Raw genomic sequence first — 17,164 nt, 5'->3', positions numbered from 1 at the left:
AATACGTTAACAGCTGTAAGGCAAACCTAGATAACATGAGATGTGATAGAACAGAAGGCCGTCACCGGGATAGTAGTAGTAACAACATTTAAGAGAAGAAAAACGGACACAACGGCCAAATGTATATATTTCTTTTACTAAACTACAACTAAGCTTTCCAGATTCCATCATGCATAGTTTAGAAGCATAGACTGTTATAAATGTCGAGGAATGAAGTAAAAAAGAAGAGAATGTGAGCAATAAAATATGAAAATAAAGCAGGGTATTCGAACACTTTCCTCAACGAGTACTCCACTATTGATCACCATTTCCATACCTGGATGAATCATACAAGGGTATGCATTGACAAAAAACTCACTACAACGTGTTTTCGTTTTCGTTAGTGTTCATGACACAAGATATGATAAATGGACAAGAGCCTTTTCTCTTTCATTCGCTCTACGTCTGTTACAATGTTACTGCTCCTATACATTGCTTGTCCTAATTGAAGACACAATGTCTTTTTTCATCCATTAAACAGAGTGATAATGAGGTACGTAGTGGAACACAGGAAGCGGAAAATCGCCATACCAGCGACAAATACTACAGAAAATGTCAGAATATGGACTCTGTCCAACATCAACTTCTAAGATGACACTTACTCAGGACAATAAGCATGTATATAGTGGCTTTTGAGCCTTTTGAGCCATCATCAAATGATCCGGAAGTTTTGCCGGTTAGAATTACGCTAGCTAGAAGAGCATTTGAGAGCGACCATGCCAACAGAAGCTACATAGGAGGAATTTTGGTCAGTTAAGTAGCCTGACGAATATCTTATACTCTAGTTGGCCAGTTGCAGAGTACTAACATTTGTTCTAAAGTTTGCCTAACATGGAACCATTAGCCTAACTTTGTCACGAAGTCTAGATATCAACTTGCATAAATATCTTTCTGAGATTGTTCTGATAGCTCCTTTCCAAACCCATTGTCGATGGCATCCACTTTTGTTCCTTTCAGCCTGATGTTGTTCAAAGCATCTTGATACGCAATGTCAATGTCTTGTTGAGCGGAGACAAGTTCCACTTCAACATGTTTGCCTACGCCTTGGACGGCCCCCAAATCTGACTCCTGCAGGAAATCAGAACCTTTGGTTCCCCAAGAGAGATCGTGTCTAGGAAACTGGATATCAGTCTCTGTTGTTTGGCCATGAGATTACCTACAGGTTTGAGTATGCATACTGGTGTTGAAAGATTAGCTTGGCATTTTGGATGTAGAAAAAATTGAGCCCTTACAGCATTGAGCTATTTGCATTGTGAGCATCTACCTACTTCAAATGATTATGGCAATGAACTCACAACATTTATGTAAGCTTTCAGCAGACAAGACACTCAACTATCAATTACAGCCTGATATGAAACAGTTTACACATACTGGGTGAAAAGAGGATATATTGGACAAAACATGTCAAAATGTGCCTTATTTAAATGTCAGCAAGGTCGCATAGTCGATGAAATGTCATATACCAGGGGTCGAAGGCTAGAATACTTGATACTACATATACCCCGTAGGTGGAAATGAGAGAAATAATCATGCGAGAAAATATTGGGCTGTTGAAATCTTTCACAGCCTGAACAGCACACAAAGCTGCTGCGACCATCATGCTGTCAACCCTCTGATATCAGCTCCACGACTCTTCTTATGGGAAAAAGGAGCCCACTATGTCGTCAAAACTGCAAAAATGTAAATGGTAGCTTTGTATTTCAAAGGGGCACTAGAAATCAACACGTCAACAGACGTATCACAGTATGATCTAATTTCATCTCATTTACCCCTGTGGTCTGTTGCCCATGCCAAATATGAAACATGCTACTAAAGCCCCTAGATATCCATACTTGTTCAATGAACGATGTGCTCTCTTTGTTTTCACTCACTCTAGCGATAGTGTTGAGAATATTGATATGAGGAATGTTGAAAGCGCTTCCCTCTAGCGCACCTGTGAGAATGACCTAGCAAATCACGGGAATCGTAAGCTCAGATGCTTTACATCAACTCAAAAACTCACGAAAAAAATGTAAAAATTAGCTAGTGCGAACCAAGTAAACACTAGATTGAGAGTGTTGTAAAAAGACTCTAACATCAAAGCAGATTTCCTGCACAAAGAATGGTCTGATTTCCATATTTGAGCAACATGAATCAAAGCATAGATCTGTGGAAGGAAAAAAATCAGCGCGAGTATTGGATTAAAGCATTGAGACATGCAGCAGCAAAGAAGGACCCATTAAGCCATCTAGATAGAGGTCAATAACAGAAGCTCAAAGCCCTTGAATTGCTTACCTTCGTCTTTGAGCGATGAATTCTGGTATAGATTCTGGGCAGTCTGTTTCACCCACAGCGGATTTCACAAATTTTAACACCCAATTGGCATTTTTCTTGGCACTATAGAATTAAGATCGTCAACCTTCATGTCACAGATTATATAATAAGGTTGACTTACACGATCTCAAAGCATAAGATTCTGTCTTCCGCCAGATACTACAGGTGGAGTTGTCACAACCCGTCTTGCAATAATGTGTATTTCACGTACCCTGCTCCGGATATATCAGCGACTTACATTTGTATATTGTGTCAGTACTTACATGTTTGCAGTAAATGTATCGGCATTTCCAGTATTAAGCTTTTCCCCTGCGAAATAGCTTGCGAGTGGACCTGTAATCTCATCTGAATTGTTTTGTAACGCAATCCACTGCAATAACATCATCCATAAGCATATATCTCTGCCAATTTACGGCAGATTAATTACTCTGTAAGCCGAGAACGCTCCTGGAAGCACAGTACAATAACCAAACAGGCTTTCCAATGGTTTATCAAGAATGTTGGACCTATTTCTTTAAGCTCGAAGAATTTTAACTAAATACCTTTTGACCTACATTTTGTATTCAAAAGCCTGAGCAGCCACTTTTTTCTGTGAGCAAGACGCTAAGCAGAATTGCAGATATACTTACCAAGGGGATTTAACAAACTTCGCCATGTTTTACCTTTAAAAGTTGCAATTTCGCCACATGCACCGCCCACATTAGAGTTGAGATCAAAAGCCTTCCAAAGATAATAGATAGACTTTGGTGCGGGTCGCGTGCCAACATCGAGTAGAACACAAATGTTTGGCTAAGACAAGTTACAATGAACAATTGCATTCTCTTACAACTGATCATTTGAAGAAAGTTCTTACAGAAAGCAAGGGGGCGAAAGCATTGAAGAACCATCGATGCGAGTTAATTTTCTTGGCCTGTTTTAGGAACAAAGATGTCAGAACAGAATATCAGGTATTTTAAAAACATGGATTGCTGACATTCTTCTCTTTCAAACAAAAGATAAGTTGGCAAGGGACAATCCCTTTATCTGGGTATTTGAAATGTAAATCTGTATCCAGCGCGAAACTTGTTGTGTATTCAAAGATGTGAGCTGTTACTGCTCTCTCCTTCACTTTGTTTGTCATTGCACCTTTTTAGTGTTATCAATACTCAACCCGACGACACAGAAGCCTAAGCATGACAGCTCACCTTCTTGGTACACGCCCAAAGCTGCAAGACAATCGAGGACACGAGGATTTACCGCTTTCCTGCCATCAGCAACTATACAGACAACAACCTAAAGAATGTCAGTAATATCCGATAAATCTAATATGCGTGTAGAACCTTTTGCCAGCCATCTTTACCCCATACTCTAGAATTTTTTCGTCCACATAGGTGGGCAATGTTCCTCATTACTCCGTACAATGTACGGCAGAAGAGTTCTGCATTTTCGTTGTACATTGTGATGACAATGAACAGCTCAGTTTGACGTGGTGGATTGCATGTGTTTTGACGAAGTTGAAATCCTGAGGAGGGAACATCATCAGGGTCAGTGGTGATGGCTGTATATCTATCCACCAAGGATAAGTCATACGTACCCAGAGTAAACGTACTTGCTTACCTTGTTGTCTTTTGTTCCAAAACGCCTTTGATAGGAAGAAATTGTGCCAAGCGTGTCGGAATTGGCATGTCCACGGCAAAGAAGCCATTCTCATCCAGGGTTGCTGATTGTTTGATCCTACGATACCCTGCGGCATTGTGCGTTCTACGCTCAACTCGACCTGTAGGAGCAGGCCCAAAGTGCTGTGTAGAAAAAGGTTCAGCTTTTGTAGCTCTTGTAACAAGATGCTTGTTAAACTGGAAATCTGCCAAATCACCATAATCTCCATCAATGCTTATCCTTGATTTCCAGTCATGATTTTCTGATGATTGATGTGGGTGAAGATGATCTACAGCCAGGGGTGCCTTTTCAAGGTCTTGTGCATCTCCCCAAACCTGGCCATAGTCTTCGGTGAAACTGTCATCCACAAAAGGCGATGGAGATCGCGATATTCGACCAGGTGAGCAAGGTGCTATATACCCAACTGTGTTGGTTTGAAGAAATCCGACCGATAAGTCAGGATGATTGGGATCTGCAGGAAAGGCATACGAGGGAAGTGGCTGGGAGTAGACAAGAGGCGGAGTTGTGACTTCATTTCGGTTGTGAGGCAGCGGCGGATACTGCGTGATCCTATCTTGTGTTGCTAGACACTGGCGTATATCTGCGAAAGGATCGTTGGATGGCGAAGCGGGGTTGTCATTAAGCAGTCTAGGAGGAGGCTGCATTGCGATGTTGACAAAAAATAGCGAGTTGGTACAAAGAATGGTGTAATGACATAAACATGCGAAATAATTTTGGGCTCTTTTGTTTATTGTATCAATACAAACATATCCTGAGTCACAAACCTTGGTGAGTAAAGAAAAGGCATTCGCGCCGTGATTACGTATCCTCCATTCATTACATAATCGTCTCTCTGGGACATGAAAATATCCGAGAGGGCTTTGTTGTTCACCACTGCAAGATGTCGCTGCAAGTTGAAGCTATACAACACGAACCTGTTGAGCTTCCATTTCCGCATTTTCTGTGCCCCCTTACGCTGGGTAAACTTGTCCCATTCTCTAAATATGATTGCAAAGGTGCATGGATCACTGTGGGAGACAAACAAGGTGCGTTCACAGTGGCAGCAATGTCTACCCACTCATATTTGGGTAAAGACGACAATGTCGCTCCAGCACACGATTGGCAGGGACTTCCGCTTGTAGAAATGGAACGACCATATATTGGCATACATCACAACTTCGAGGAACGAGAGCAACATAGAAAGCTGAAACGTCGTGCCGCTAACGACCGCAAGAGGAATAATCCTGTTTTGGGAACCAATACAGGACTTACGACAACGCCGCCAAACCCACCAAACCCGCCAAAACAAAAATCTCGTTTGAGAGCGGAAGATTGTTGGAAGATTGGCGATCTACAAGAAAAGTGGGAGGAGCCAGCTGGTGCATGTAGATATCTTTTTGATGCGTGAGTGTGGGAGAAACTGTACCTGCGATAGATATCTGACATTATTATGAAGCTCTGCGCCGCCATTTTCACGCCGTATGTTACGATGCGACCTCAGTAACACCGTTCTGACAGTATGATCAGTCATATTAGCCACAGCTGATTTCATAAGAACCCGAGACGCAGAGCTCCAATATCGTAAAAATAAACGGCTCTTTGACATTGTGCGTATTCTTGATTGTTCAATGCATTGAATCTGACAATGATACAGATAAGGGACCAATTTGGAGTCCGAAAAGCGTTCGCTGGTAATCACTGGTCAGGAAGCGGTCCTCACGGCTCTTCTTATTTATGGAAACGCTGTCGATTCGACCGTGGCCTTGCACCTGCACTCCTTCCGTCTCAGCGCACTGGACAGATGGGAAGATGGCCTAGACTAGATGAAGCTTGTGTCTTATTGAGAGAGCCGATCAATAGCGTCCGCCGATTTTTGAAACTTGCTAGAAAAGAATCAGAATCTGCCTGGTATGTATTATCCATACAAGTTTTCGTTTAAATATACATTGACTTTTGCAAAGGGATATCGCGCCTGCTTTGAAGTTAGCTAGTGGGTTCAGCAAAGGACCCCAATAACTTACTGCTGAACAGAATTTATTAGCTATTTTATCCGCTTATCTTTCCTATCTCGTCTACCACAACGTCTTTCCAGAGCCCGAATTACATCAATCTTTCCGAAAAGCAGCCAAGATCGCACGGACTGGAATCACGAAGCTGCTCGATGCCAAGAGGTTGGAGGATGTTCTGACCAGCCGTGACGGATGGAATAGAGCATGTTGGGCCATCTGGGGGGGACCTCATAGTGGAGCAGAACCTGGTGGACCTGAAAGGGAGGCAATATCTTGGGGTTTACCTATTGATTTCACGGACACTTCTTCAAAAGATCAAGAGTGGATCGTTGAGCCAGGTATGCCTAGCTTAATTTAATATCTTCAAATTCGTCACAGATATGTGTTGTGCTAACTCTGTTTTCAGTTAACGATACCCGTCCTGAACCGCCCTCTGCTGATGAAGGTATAGCTAAATCATTCTTCAGATGGTATTTATATAGGTTGCTGAATATTTGACAATTCTAGTGAAGCCTGTATTGGAATCGCTCGTTACCCCCATTCCAATCGCAGAGATTACATTATTGAAGAATATACCTTTTTCTCATCGAATAATCATTGCTGTACTACCTCCTTTGCCAACTGCCCTTGGTGTTCCCGCTTTTGAGTCAAAATGTTATCGTCTTGTGACCATTCCTTCTCCGGAAAAACTAGATACCCAGTGGATTGTACATTCAGGGCAATTCGATGATGATGAAGATAGTGTCGATGGATTTAAACATGGTGATGATAGCGATGAGGATTTAACAGTAATAGAAGAGCCAGAAGAACTGCAAATCTGGGTGGATGAAGAATTATTCAAGAACAGTGGGAGTGAACAGCTTGTTGGCATGGGTCTCCAGGGCAGATGGGGTTTGATGGGTACCGGGAATAACCCCATAAAGCACAGGCAATGGTGGGCTTTCAAAACCCGAGATTGTAAGTTATGTTACACCTCTTATGCATGCGCTAATTCTTTATGCTTTAGTTGTTCTGCCAGCTGTTTGATCAACGTCTTGTAATATAGAGCAAGGAATCTACCAGTCAAACGTGAGAAGAGGTACCGCAAGATAGAAAGGCGATGATAATTCAGCATATCGTCACGTCTGTCAGTCTTAGAGTTGAGAAAACATCCCACTAAATAAAAACAAGGAGGGACGTTCAGGTAAGAGTATTGTAGTTGTAGAGAAGTTTGCCTGAATTCAGAAGAAAAAAGAATGCCTTTGGAAAAAAATCATTCCTCATGAATTACTCTCTGAAAAGCAATGTGCAGTTGGCCTGTTCATATTGTTCCCGAAATTACCCTCATGTCCTGCACAAAGTGTACATGAGGCCGTATCACAGAAGTAATAAACCGTTGAAAGATAGCAGCTTTTCTGCATAATACTATTCTGTGACTTCTCTTTTAATTCGTTTCCTCACGTTGAGTGGCCCCTTCGGAATTTTATGATATTGTAACTGCAGATCATTATGGGCATTCAAAAGTAAGACGCTTGTTTACATCAAATCCATACCCATTGAACGACAAATACTTTAGCTAATTATTTATTCTTGTCATTAATTCATTACGAATAATTGTATTAATTACTTAGTCAACTGTAAGTGCAAGCACCTCACTTGCCATTCTTAGAAACCCCGCGGGATTATGAGATTGGAGGATGATAGATAAACGTTGAATGATTAGATACGATTTCTTTAGATACTTCATTTCGATGCATGATCAGTGCTAGTTTTGCGGTATCAAGAACTTTAACAATATATATATATACTATTTTTATATAGTATTCAGCATCGACAACTCAGTGAGGCATCCCTGTGCCTACATCAACACTTTGGTTTAGCTTACTCTTACTTAGGTTTCTCGCTGCTTATCAATAATTCAGATGGATATATCAGCTTTCTCATTGATTACTTTGTTTCCTCCTCACTTATCTAGTTTTTCTAGAGAAGTCTTATCAATCTTTCTCAGTACTTAGTTAGCTTTCTCTTGCCGAGCTTCCTGGCAAGATACAAATACAAGTACTTTTCTTAGTTGTTACTCTTTTCTTCTAGTGATGTATCATATGTCCGCTGATAGCCTTGAGTCAGAGACATTCTATCTTTGTTACAGTCTTGACTGTAACTATCCTTGCGGCGATGTCCGCTGATGGAGGTGGGAGGAGGTTTCGTGTATATAGTTTATAGTTGTATCTTAGTTTCTCTTTTCTTTTATATCTTTATTAATGCAAGTCCAGGAGTATTACTCTCGGCCTGTTATAAATTAAAGATCATTGCATCCAGAAACCACCTAGACCTAGCCCAAGAACCAAGTAACGAATACCTAGAACCCGAGGTTGCCAACATTTGCCAGCCTGCAACCAAGAAAGAGAAGGCCGTGACAATTTAATAAAGATATCTCACGTGCACTCTGGCAAATACTCATGCTAGACGAAGGCGGTCAAGAAAATAGATACAATCTGAGGAAGACAAACCAAATAATCTCGAAAGAAAAATCATTAATCAAGATGGAAGAAATTTCCCTAAAAGAAAATCTTGAAATGATGAAGATGTTGAAGGAGGAAATGCAGAGGATGAGGATTCAGCAAGCAGAACTGGTGGAAGAGAATAGAATGTTGAGAGCCAACAGCGTGGACGTTACGAGGACTCCGGCCCACTTATCAAATAAACGAACTGTTGAGCCGGAGCGCTTTGACGGAACGAGACCAGCGGCCTTAGCCCATTTCCTGTTCCAGTGCAGGAATGAATTCGCGCAGAACCCTGGTAACTACCTATCGGAGGAAGCAAAGGTGACCTTTGCGATATCATACTTAACCGGGGCTGCAGCAGAAGCAGCTGTTCTCTGTCTACGGGGAAATGCTTGTCCTTGGAAACATAGTTTCGACAACTTTGAAAGGTTTCTCATGGATGGTTGGGGCATTCCTATAGAAAGGTCAACTGCAAGACAACAGCTGCAGAAGATCACCCAAGGCTCTCGCACTGCAAAGGAATTCTTTACAGAGTTCGAGAAATACCGAGTAATGCTAAGCGATTACCCATTGGACGCAATTATCGGTTTCGCAGAGAATGGGTTGGAGATGGAGGTCCTGAGGAACATGGCAAGAAAGAAAGTTGAACAGTGGACGACATTTGAAGAGTATAAGGAGGAGGCTGTACAGGCGGACGAGTACAGAAGAAAGATGGAAGAGCTTGACAAGGCAAAGAAGAGCAGATACCATGCAAGCCGTCCAGCACCAAGCAAACCGAGTACTACTGGAGTGTATACTACGCCTGCTACTATTTCCGGCGACCCGCCAGTCGAATGGATTAACGGCCAGTTATCAGCTAGTGAAAAGAATGGCGAAGGAATAACCTTCGCTGCTTGAGATGCAGGGCGCCTGGGCATGTTGCGATTCACTGTCCTACTGCAAACAGGCCAGCTCGGCATGTGCAAAGGGAAAGGAAGGAGGAGAGTGATGTAGATGTGAGTAAACGTCTTCTCTCTCATCCCAATCCCAAGCTGCCAAAAGCATCTCCCTCTAGAACCTTTGCATTGTCAAGAACTAACCGACAACCAGAAGTAAATATGCTTCTGAGTAGTGGAGGAATTGTGTACAGGAATGTTATCGCTTTGCTGGATACCGGATCAAGTGGCTGTTTCATTCAGCCTTCAAGTCAACTATTGAAGTCAGCTAAAATAGACCAGCATAAGAACAAAATCACCATGAAGTATCTTGACGGCCATACGAAACAGTTTGACAACCTCAGCTATGCTGAACTGTGGATAAAGGTACATGCAAATGAACCTGCCATCCGCCTCCAAGCAGACATTGTAGCATTCAACGGACCAGAGATGCTTTTGGGTGACGAGTTTATGGCTAAGCACGGTCTGAGAATTGATTATGACAAGCTCACTGTGACTTTTAGAGAACCCAGTTCGCGAGCTACCGGTGTAAACGCTATTAAATTAGCAAAGCATAAGTGGAAGAACTCGATGTTGAATGTAAGAAGAAGTGAAATAATAAATGCTGGAGAAAATAAGAGAAATAAAAATGAAGAGGATACAGAAATAAAAGAAATTAAGCAAGTTGTTCCTTTGCCTTACCATGAGTTCCTTGACTTGTTTCGAGAAAGCAGAAGCAAAACGCTTCCACCAGCTCGAACGATGTACGATCTGCCAATCGAATTGATCCCGGGCGCAGAAGTCAAGAAAACAGGCATTTATCCAATGTCTATTCCTGAAGAAGACTTCCTTCGTCAATGGATACAAGATGGGCTTTCTAGTGGACATTTACGAAAATCCCAGTCGCCGTATGGCTCCCCTGTATTCTTGATTCCAAAACAAGGTAAAGTACCGTACCGTGTGGTGACAGATTACAGGGCCATCAACAACAAGACAATCAAGAGCAGCTATCCCATACCTCGCTCAGATGCCCTAGTCGAACGTCTTCAAACTGGCCGCGTGTTCACAAAGCTTGACTTGAAAGGCGCATACCAACTGTTGCGCATCAGAGAGGGAGATGAGAACAAAGCTGCGTTGAAGACGAGGTACGGTACGTACGATTCTCTTGTTGTCCGAGACGGTTTGTGCAATGCTCCCGCTAGTTTTCAGTATTTTCTCAATGACATCTTCGAGGACTTATTGGATGAAGGCGTGGTTGTTTATGTGGATGACATTGTTATCTATGCAGACACAACGAAAGAGCTTACTGCCTTAGTTTACGAAGTACTACGTCGCCTGTGGGAAAATAAATTAGTGGTGAACGCTACAAAGTGTGAGTGGGAGCAGGAAGAGATAACGTTTTTAGGTCATAAGGTATCCCATGGCAAGACACATCTACCAAATGATAAAATAAAAGCAGTGGTGGACTGGCCGATTCCGAAGACAAAGAAACAATTACGAAAGTTCCTTGGGTTTTCCAGTTGGTGTCGCAGATTTATCAGAGGCTATGCTCACATTACAGGACCGCTTTCAAAGCTATTGCGCAAAGACGCAGAATGGGAATGGAGCGACGACTGTCAGAAAGCGTTCGAAACGCTAAGAGACGCGTTTGTGGCGGATCCAATAATGAAACTCTACGATAACTTACAACCAGTAATTATAGAGACGGATGCCTCTGACTGTGCGGTAGGTGCCATAGCTTTTCAATATTTCAAAAACAAAGAAACAGGCAGTGTGAACAAGCACGCAGTAGCTTATTGGTCACGCATAATGTCGGATGCTGAACGTCGGTACCCTGTAGGTGAAAAGGAACTGCTAGCAATAGTAGACTCCCTCAAAGAATGGAGAACCTGGCTATTGAGCTGCCCAGGACCTATCGAAATAATCACAGACCACAAGAACCTAGAATATTTTATGGAAAAACATCAGTTAGGACGCAGACAAGGTAGATGGCTTGATGAGCTTGCTGAGTTCAATTTTAAAATTTATTACAGACCAGGAAAGGAAAACGATGCTGCTGATGCTTTATCTCGTAGACCAGATTACCATATAGGCAAGGGTGTATCAACGGATGAAGCAACAAACCCATCTAGCTTTGCACAATTGCTACCTGCTATGGAAGACTGGAATAAGCAGAAAGAAGCGGAAAGACATATGAGAGGAGCCACGGTGAGCATGAACCAGGCTCAGAAAGATTTATCCCTACGACAAAAGATACAAGAAGGCATCTTGGTTGATGAAAAGTTGACTAAGATGCGCAACAATGGTCTACAAATGGTGGTTTATGGGCAAATCCTATCATACGATAACAATTTCATTGCTTGGACTGAGGATGGAATGCTGACGTTCAAAGATCGCATAGTGGTTCCCGACTACGAAGGCGCAAGGTTAGACATACTTCGATTGCGACATGACTCCAAGTTTACTGGCCATCCTGGAAGAGACAGGACACTGAGCATGGTAAAGAGAGATTACCACTGGGATGACATGAAACGAATGGTCTCTGAGTATGTTAAATCATGCCAGGAGTGTGCTAGACACAAACCAAGACGTCATGCTCCTTATGGACTCTTGCAACCTCTGCCAGTTCCTACTCGACCATGGTCAGAAATATCAATGGATATGATAGGGCCACTCACCAAGTCAAAAGGACACGATGCAATCCTAGTAGTAGTCGATCGTTTCTCAAAGATGGCACACTTCATTGCAGTTACTACAAATATCACATCAACAGAACTTGCCGAGCTCTTTGTACAGCACATATTCTCGAAGCATGGCGTTCCAGAGAAGGTAGTGTCTGACCGAGGTTCTGTTTTTATTTCTCAATGGTGGCGCGAGTTTGCTAAGCTTGCAGGAATGAGTAACGTATATTCGTCGCCTTACCATCCACAGACCGATGGACAAACGGAGAGGATAAACCAACACTTGGAGCAGTACTTGAGCATCTATACCTCGTATCAGATGGATGACTGGTGTAGTCTTTTACCGTGGGCAGAATTTGCTTATAACAATGCTCCTAGCCACAGCACCGGACTGTCCCCGTTTGAAGCCTTATATGGCTGTAACGTTCGATTCGACATTGACGCAATTGAAGGAAGGCTGGAAGCAGCAAAAGAGAATCAAGTGGATGTCAACACGTTTGAGCGATACAAAGGAATAGAAGAATGTATCAAACAGGCTAATGAACGGTCAACGAAGCAGTATAACAAGAAGCACTTGCCAGTGCCGAAAATGGAAATAGGAAGCGAGGTTTTTCTGAGTACCAAGAACTTGTCAACAGAACGACCTTCTGCCAAGTTGGAAGCTCGTTACATTGGACCATATAAGTTGACGGCATTCATAGGGAAAAACGCAGTGAAGCTGGACCTGCCTCCGAGTGTCAACACAAGTCCTATCGTACACGTATCTCGTATCGAGCCTGCTTACCCGAACCAGATCCCTGGCCGTGAGCAACCGCCGCCGCCGCCTGTTATTGTTAACGGTGAAGAAGAGTTCGTGGTTGAGAGAATAGTCGACTCTAGGAGAAGATGGTCGAAGCTAGAATATAGAGTCGAGTGGAAAGGATATATTGGAACTGAGCAATATGAGTGGCTGCCCTCAGAAGAGGTTCAAGAGCTTACAGCTCTAGACGAGTTCCATCGTCTGTACCCAGAGAAGCCAGGAGGACCAGAGGAAGTGTTGGAAGCTGGAAAGAGGAAAAGGCGTCCGAAAAGACGGTAAAATAACTCGAGGGAAGTGTTGTAAAGTAAACGATGTGTACTGATAAGTTCATCGCACAGGAGTGCTTCATTTTTCGGTTGGAGAAAGTCAGACTGTTACAGTCTTGACTGTAACTATCCTTGCGGCGATGTCCGCTGATGGAGGTGGGAGGAGGTTTCGTGTATATAGTTTATAGTTGTATCTTAGTTTCTCTTTTCTTTTATATCTTTATTAATGCAAGTCCAGGAGTATTACTCTCGGCCTGTTATAAATTAAAGATCATTGCATCCAGAAACCACCTAGACCTAGCCCAAGAACCAAGTAACGAATACCTAGAACCCGAGGTTGCCAACATTTGCCAGCCTGCAACCAAGAAAGAGAAGGCCGTGACAATCTTCTTCAGTTTTCAGCCACTCCCAGCCGTGACAAGGTCCTTGATATCGATGAATACGTTGAAAGTAGTGAGATCTAGCGATATAACATATAATAATTGATCCTCAAAAAGGATCCTACATCCTATGTACGTTTCCTATATATCTACGTACTGAACAATAGTTAAAAAAATAAATAAAATTGAATGGGATAATAAAATAGAAAAAGACGAAAGATGGACCTTGTCAATGTTGCGACCTTGTGCTGAACAATAGGTCAAGGTAGGACAGCGCGTGTGCAGCGTCCTAACATTAAGACTGTAAGTAATCACCACCGCCCTCCTGCTCCGGATTCAAGTCCCCCAGCGTCAGGACCGTAACAAAGGTGAAAGAAGAGAGTTGTTCAATAAATCCACAGATATGGACGAGAAGGGATATGGAGTGGAGAGGGGTTTGAGCTGATCATACAGTTGATGATGAGGAACTTTGGTACAGTGGGCAACGAAATGTTCCAATGTTTTCTTTTTTTGGATTGGACGACCAATAACTTCCGAACGTTAGCATGAGTAGCTATGGAATCGCAATGCAAGGTACGAATACTTCTTAGCTCTATAACACAGCTTAAATGACGTCATTGACTGTATCCATCGCTGAGCTACGGGGCTTGGAAAACAGAGGCCACATTGGAACATTTCGTTGCATTTTTTTTGTGAATGTAAAACTCGTCATAGCTCCACCAACACGGCCATGAATGACGTCATCTCTTCTATACGTCATTCCGCATGTAGCGTCATCCCGCATCAGTCGCGTGGTGGTATAAAAAGGGAGACGTTTGTGCTCAGCTGCCTGAACAATAATCATGCGCGCTATTTCTACTACCCAAGTCAACAAAGCGATTTCATTGCTACATACCCGCCTTTCGTACCGTCAAATAGCCTTGAACTAGGCTTAAGCACCAGCACTATTAGCCGCATCCGTTTTAATCACTTTCCGTCGGATACTCCAAGAGCTAGAGGCCGCCAATCGCAACTGTCATATCTGAAGATGATTTTTTAGCCTCTTTGATCCAACGTAACAAGGCGAAATGTGCTTAAAACTAAAAAACACTGCCAACACCATAACCGGTAACGACGAATCTGTACATACAGTAAGACAGTGTATGAACAACGATAAGTTTGAGAACGTTACGAAGGAAAAAAGCAATTTCTCAAATTGCAACACAGGCGTGCAAAAATAGAGTTTGCAGAACGGCACAAAGACTGGACTGTGGAAGACTGGAAACGAGTCATATGGCCAGACGAGACGAAGATCAATCGCCTAGGCCCAGATGGAAACAACAGGACGTGGATTAGTAGTGGATCGGGCGTGGATGAAAAATCGGTCGTTGGAACAATGAAGTTTGGTGATGAAAATGTCATGATTTGGGGATGTATGACGTGTTACGGAGTGGGCTATGCAGCCAAGATTGAGGGAAAGATGGATGCGGACCTCTATTGCGCAATATTAGAGGACGAACTACAACAAACCATCGAATACTATGCCCTCAACCGCTCCAAGATCATTTTTCAACAAGACAACGATCCCAAACATACGAGCAGAAAAGCTAGGGAGTGGCTTCAAAGTTGCAACATGAGTACTTTACGGTGGCCCGCTCAGTCTCCTGACCTCAACCCCATCGAGCACTTATGGCATTACCTCAAAAAAGAGCTCAAAAGGGAGGAAAATGAGCCCAAAGGCATGTTAGAACTTTGGGAGAGAATTGAAAAGGTTTGGGATGAGATACCGGTCTCAGTCTGCCAGAGCCTTATAGAGAGTATGCCACGGAGGATACAGGCAGTTCTTCGTGCCAAGGGAGGCTATATAAAGTATTAAAAACATGAATTTATGTTCTCAAAAAAACGCAACGAAATGTTCCAATGTTGCCTCTGTTTTCCAAGCCCCGTAGCTCAGCGATGGATACAGTCAATGACGTCATTTAAGCTGTGTTATAGAGCTAAGAAGTATTCGTACCTTGCATTGCGATTCCATAGCTACTCATGCTAACGTTCGGAAGTTATTGGTCGTCCAATCCAAAAAAAGAAAACATTGGAACATTTCGTTGCCCACTGTACATCAACAAGTATCGCAAGCGTCGACGCGTAGTGATAAATGTGTTTTTTTCAGCTTGGGTGTAAGTGCATGCACTATACCCATATCAGTATATGATTTATTGTGAGTACATTATACTTACTATTATATGGATGGATGTATAATATAATATACATCCATGTAATAACTAACATTGTTATGGACGCGCTGCGGCGACGTCCGCTTTTCTGGATAGCTTGTTGTAGGTCTGGCCATGTCCAATATATAATACTTCAACATGGAACACAAGAGTTCCCTGAGGGATAGAAAGAATATATAAACAAGGGCTGTAGAATAGAATATCTTTCTTTGAGATACTCATTCTATGCATTGAACCAGTGCTAGTTTTGCCGTACCAGACCAACAATAGTTCATATTATTACTATTACGTTTACCAAACTCAGTGAGGCACTCAATTGCCTACATTGGGCCACAAAAAACCTTTGGATGCTAGCTGAAAATTTTTCTTTCGTCCAGGATGACCAGCAATGGGATTGTCATCTCGCTGCTATATCAGCTGGAAACATAGATTGCCAGCGTCAGGGATAATAATAGCTTGATGGTGACGCAGAAAGCCTTAATCTTCCAAATAAGTAGAGGAGTTGGTTGGTTGTAAAGATTGTAGGAGATTATTAATAAATGTATTTATATATGAGATTGTGAGGTAGACTTTCTTGATGTCGTTACCAAGTGGATTGATAAGTATCGGAATAAGGATAAGTGATCCAATTATGTATAAGGTACAGTGGGCAACGAAATGTTCCAATGTTTTCTTTTTTTGGATTGGACGACCAATAACTTCCGAACGTTAGCATGAGTAGCTATGGAATCGCAATGCAAGGTACGAATACTTCTTAGCTCTATAACACAGCTTAAATGACGTCATTGACTGTATCCATCGCTGAGCTACGGGGCTTGGAAAACAGAGGCCACATTGGAACATTTCGTTGCATTTTTTTTGTGAATGTAAAACTCGTCATAGCTCCACCAACACGGCCATGAATGACGTCATCTCTTCTATACGTCATTCCGCATGTAGCGTCATCCCGCATCAGTCGCGTGGTGGTATAAAAGGGAGACGTTTGTGCTCAGCTGCCTGAACAATAATCATGCGCGCTATTTCTACTACCCAAGTCAACAAAGCGATTTCATTGCTACATACCCGCCTTTCGTACCGTCAAATAGCCTTGAACTAGGCTTAAGCACCAGCACTATTAGCCGCATCCGTTTTAATCACTTTCCGTCGGATACTCCAAGAGCTAGAGGCCGCCAATCGCAACTGTCATATCTGAAGATGATTTTTTAGCCTCTTTGATCCAACGTAACAAGGCGAAATGTGCTTAAAACTAAAAAACACTGCCAACACCATAACCGGTAACGACGAATCTGTACATACAGTAAGACAGTGTATGAACAACGATAAGTTTGAGAACGTTACGAAGGAAAAAAGCAATTTCTCAAATTGCAACACAGGCGTGCAAAAATAGAGTTTGCAGAACGGCACAAAGACTGGACTGTGGAAGACTGGAAACGAG

General features: G+C 42.6%; 2 protein-coding genes across 2 annotated transcripts; one reads left to right on the top strand and one right to left on the bottom strand.

The window, feature by feature from the left end:
- Window positions 1-505: 505 nt before the first annotated feature.
- Window positions 506-4,652, bottom strand: L203_105759 (uncharacterized protein; the record flags this gene model as incomplete). The annotated part of the gene is made up of 25 exons (XM_066215126.1): window positions 506-582; window positions 642-768; window positions 848-865; window positions 919-1,150; window positions 1,200-1,216; window positions 1,272-1,280; window positions 1,335-1,348; window positions 1,411-1,454; window positions 1,503-1,640; window positions 1,697-1,750; window positions 1,809-1,857; window positions 1,907-1,985; window positions 2,042-2,185; window positions 2,239-2,266; window positions 2,314-2,415; window positions 2,474-2,494; window positions 2,616-2,722; window positions 2,780-2,858; window positions 2,907-2,934; window positions 2,982-3,141; window positions 3,206-3,262; window positions 3,326-3,477; window positions 3,537-3,624; window positions 3,672-3,897; window positions 3,949-4,652. The coding sequence occupies 25 exons, from the start codon at window positions 4,650-4,652 to the stop codon at window positions 506-508; spliced, it is 2,754 nt and encodes a 917-aa protein (XP_066071223.1).
- A 236-nt stretch (window positions 4,653-4,888) lies between these two features.
- L203_105758 (uncharacterized protein) lies at window positions 4,889-7,022 on the top strand (the record flags this gene model as incomplete). The annotated part of the gene is made up of 10 exons (XM_066215125.1): window positions 4,889-5,033; window positions 5,082-5,391; window positions 5,444-5,466; window positions 5,515-5,594; window positions 5,642-5,895; window positions 5,949-5,977; window positions 6,029-6,334; window positions 6,403-6,441; window positions 6,504-6,953; window positions 7,003-7,022. The coding sequence occupies 10 exons, from the start codon at window positions 4,889-4,891 to the stop codon at window positions 7,020-7,022; spliced, it is 1,656 nt and encodes a 551-aa protein (XP_066071222.1).
- Window positions 7,023-17,164: the final 10,142 nt, after the last annotated feature.

The sequence above is a fragment of the Cryptococcus depauperatus genome, chromosome 7, assembly GCF_001720195.1.
Source record: "Cryptococcus depauperatus CBS 7841 chromosome 7, complete sequence".
Classification (NCBI taxonomy): Eukaryota; Fungi; Basidiomycota; class Tremellomycetes; order Tremellales; family Cryptococcaceae; genus Cryptococcus; species Cryptococcus depauperatus.
The sequence above is the reverse complement of the archived record's forward strand: the minus strand, read 5'-3'. Positions and strand labels throughout refer to the sequence as shown.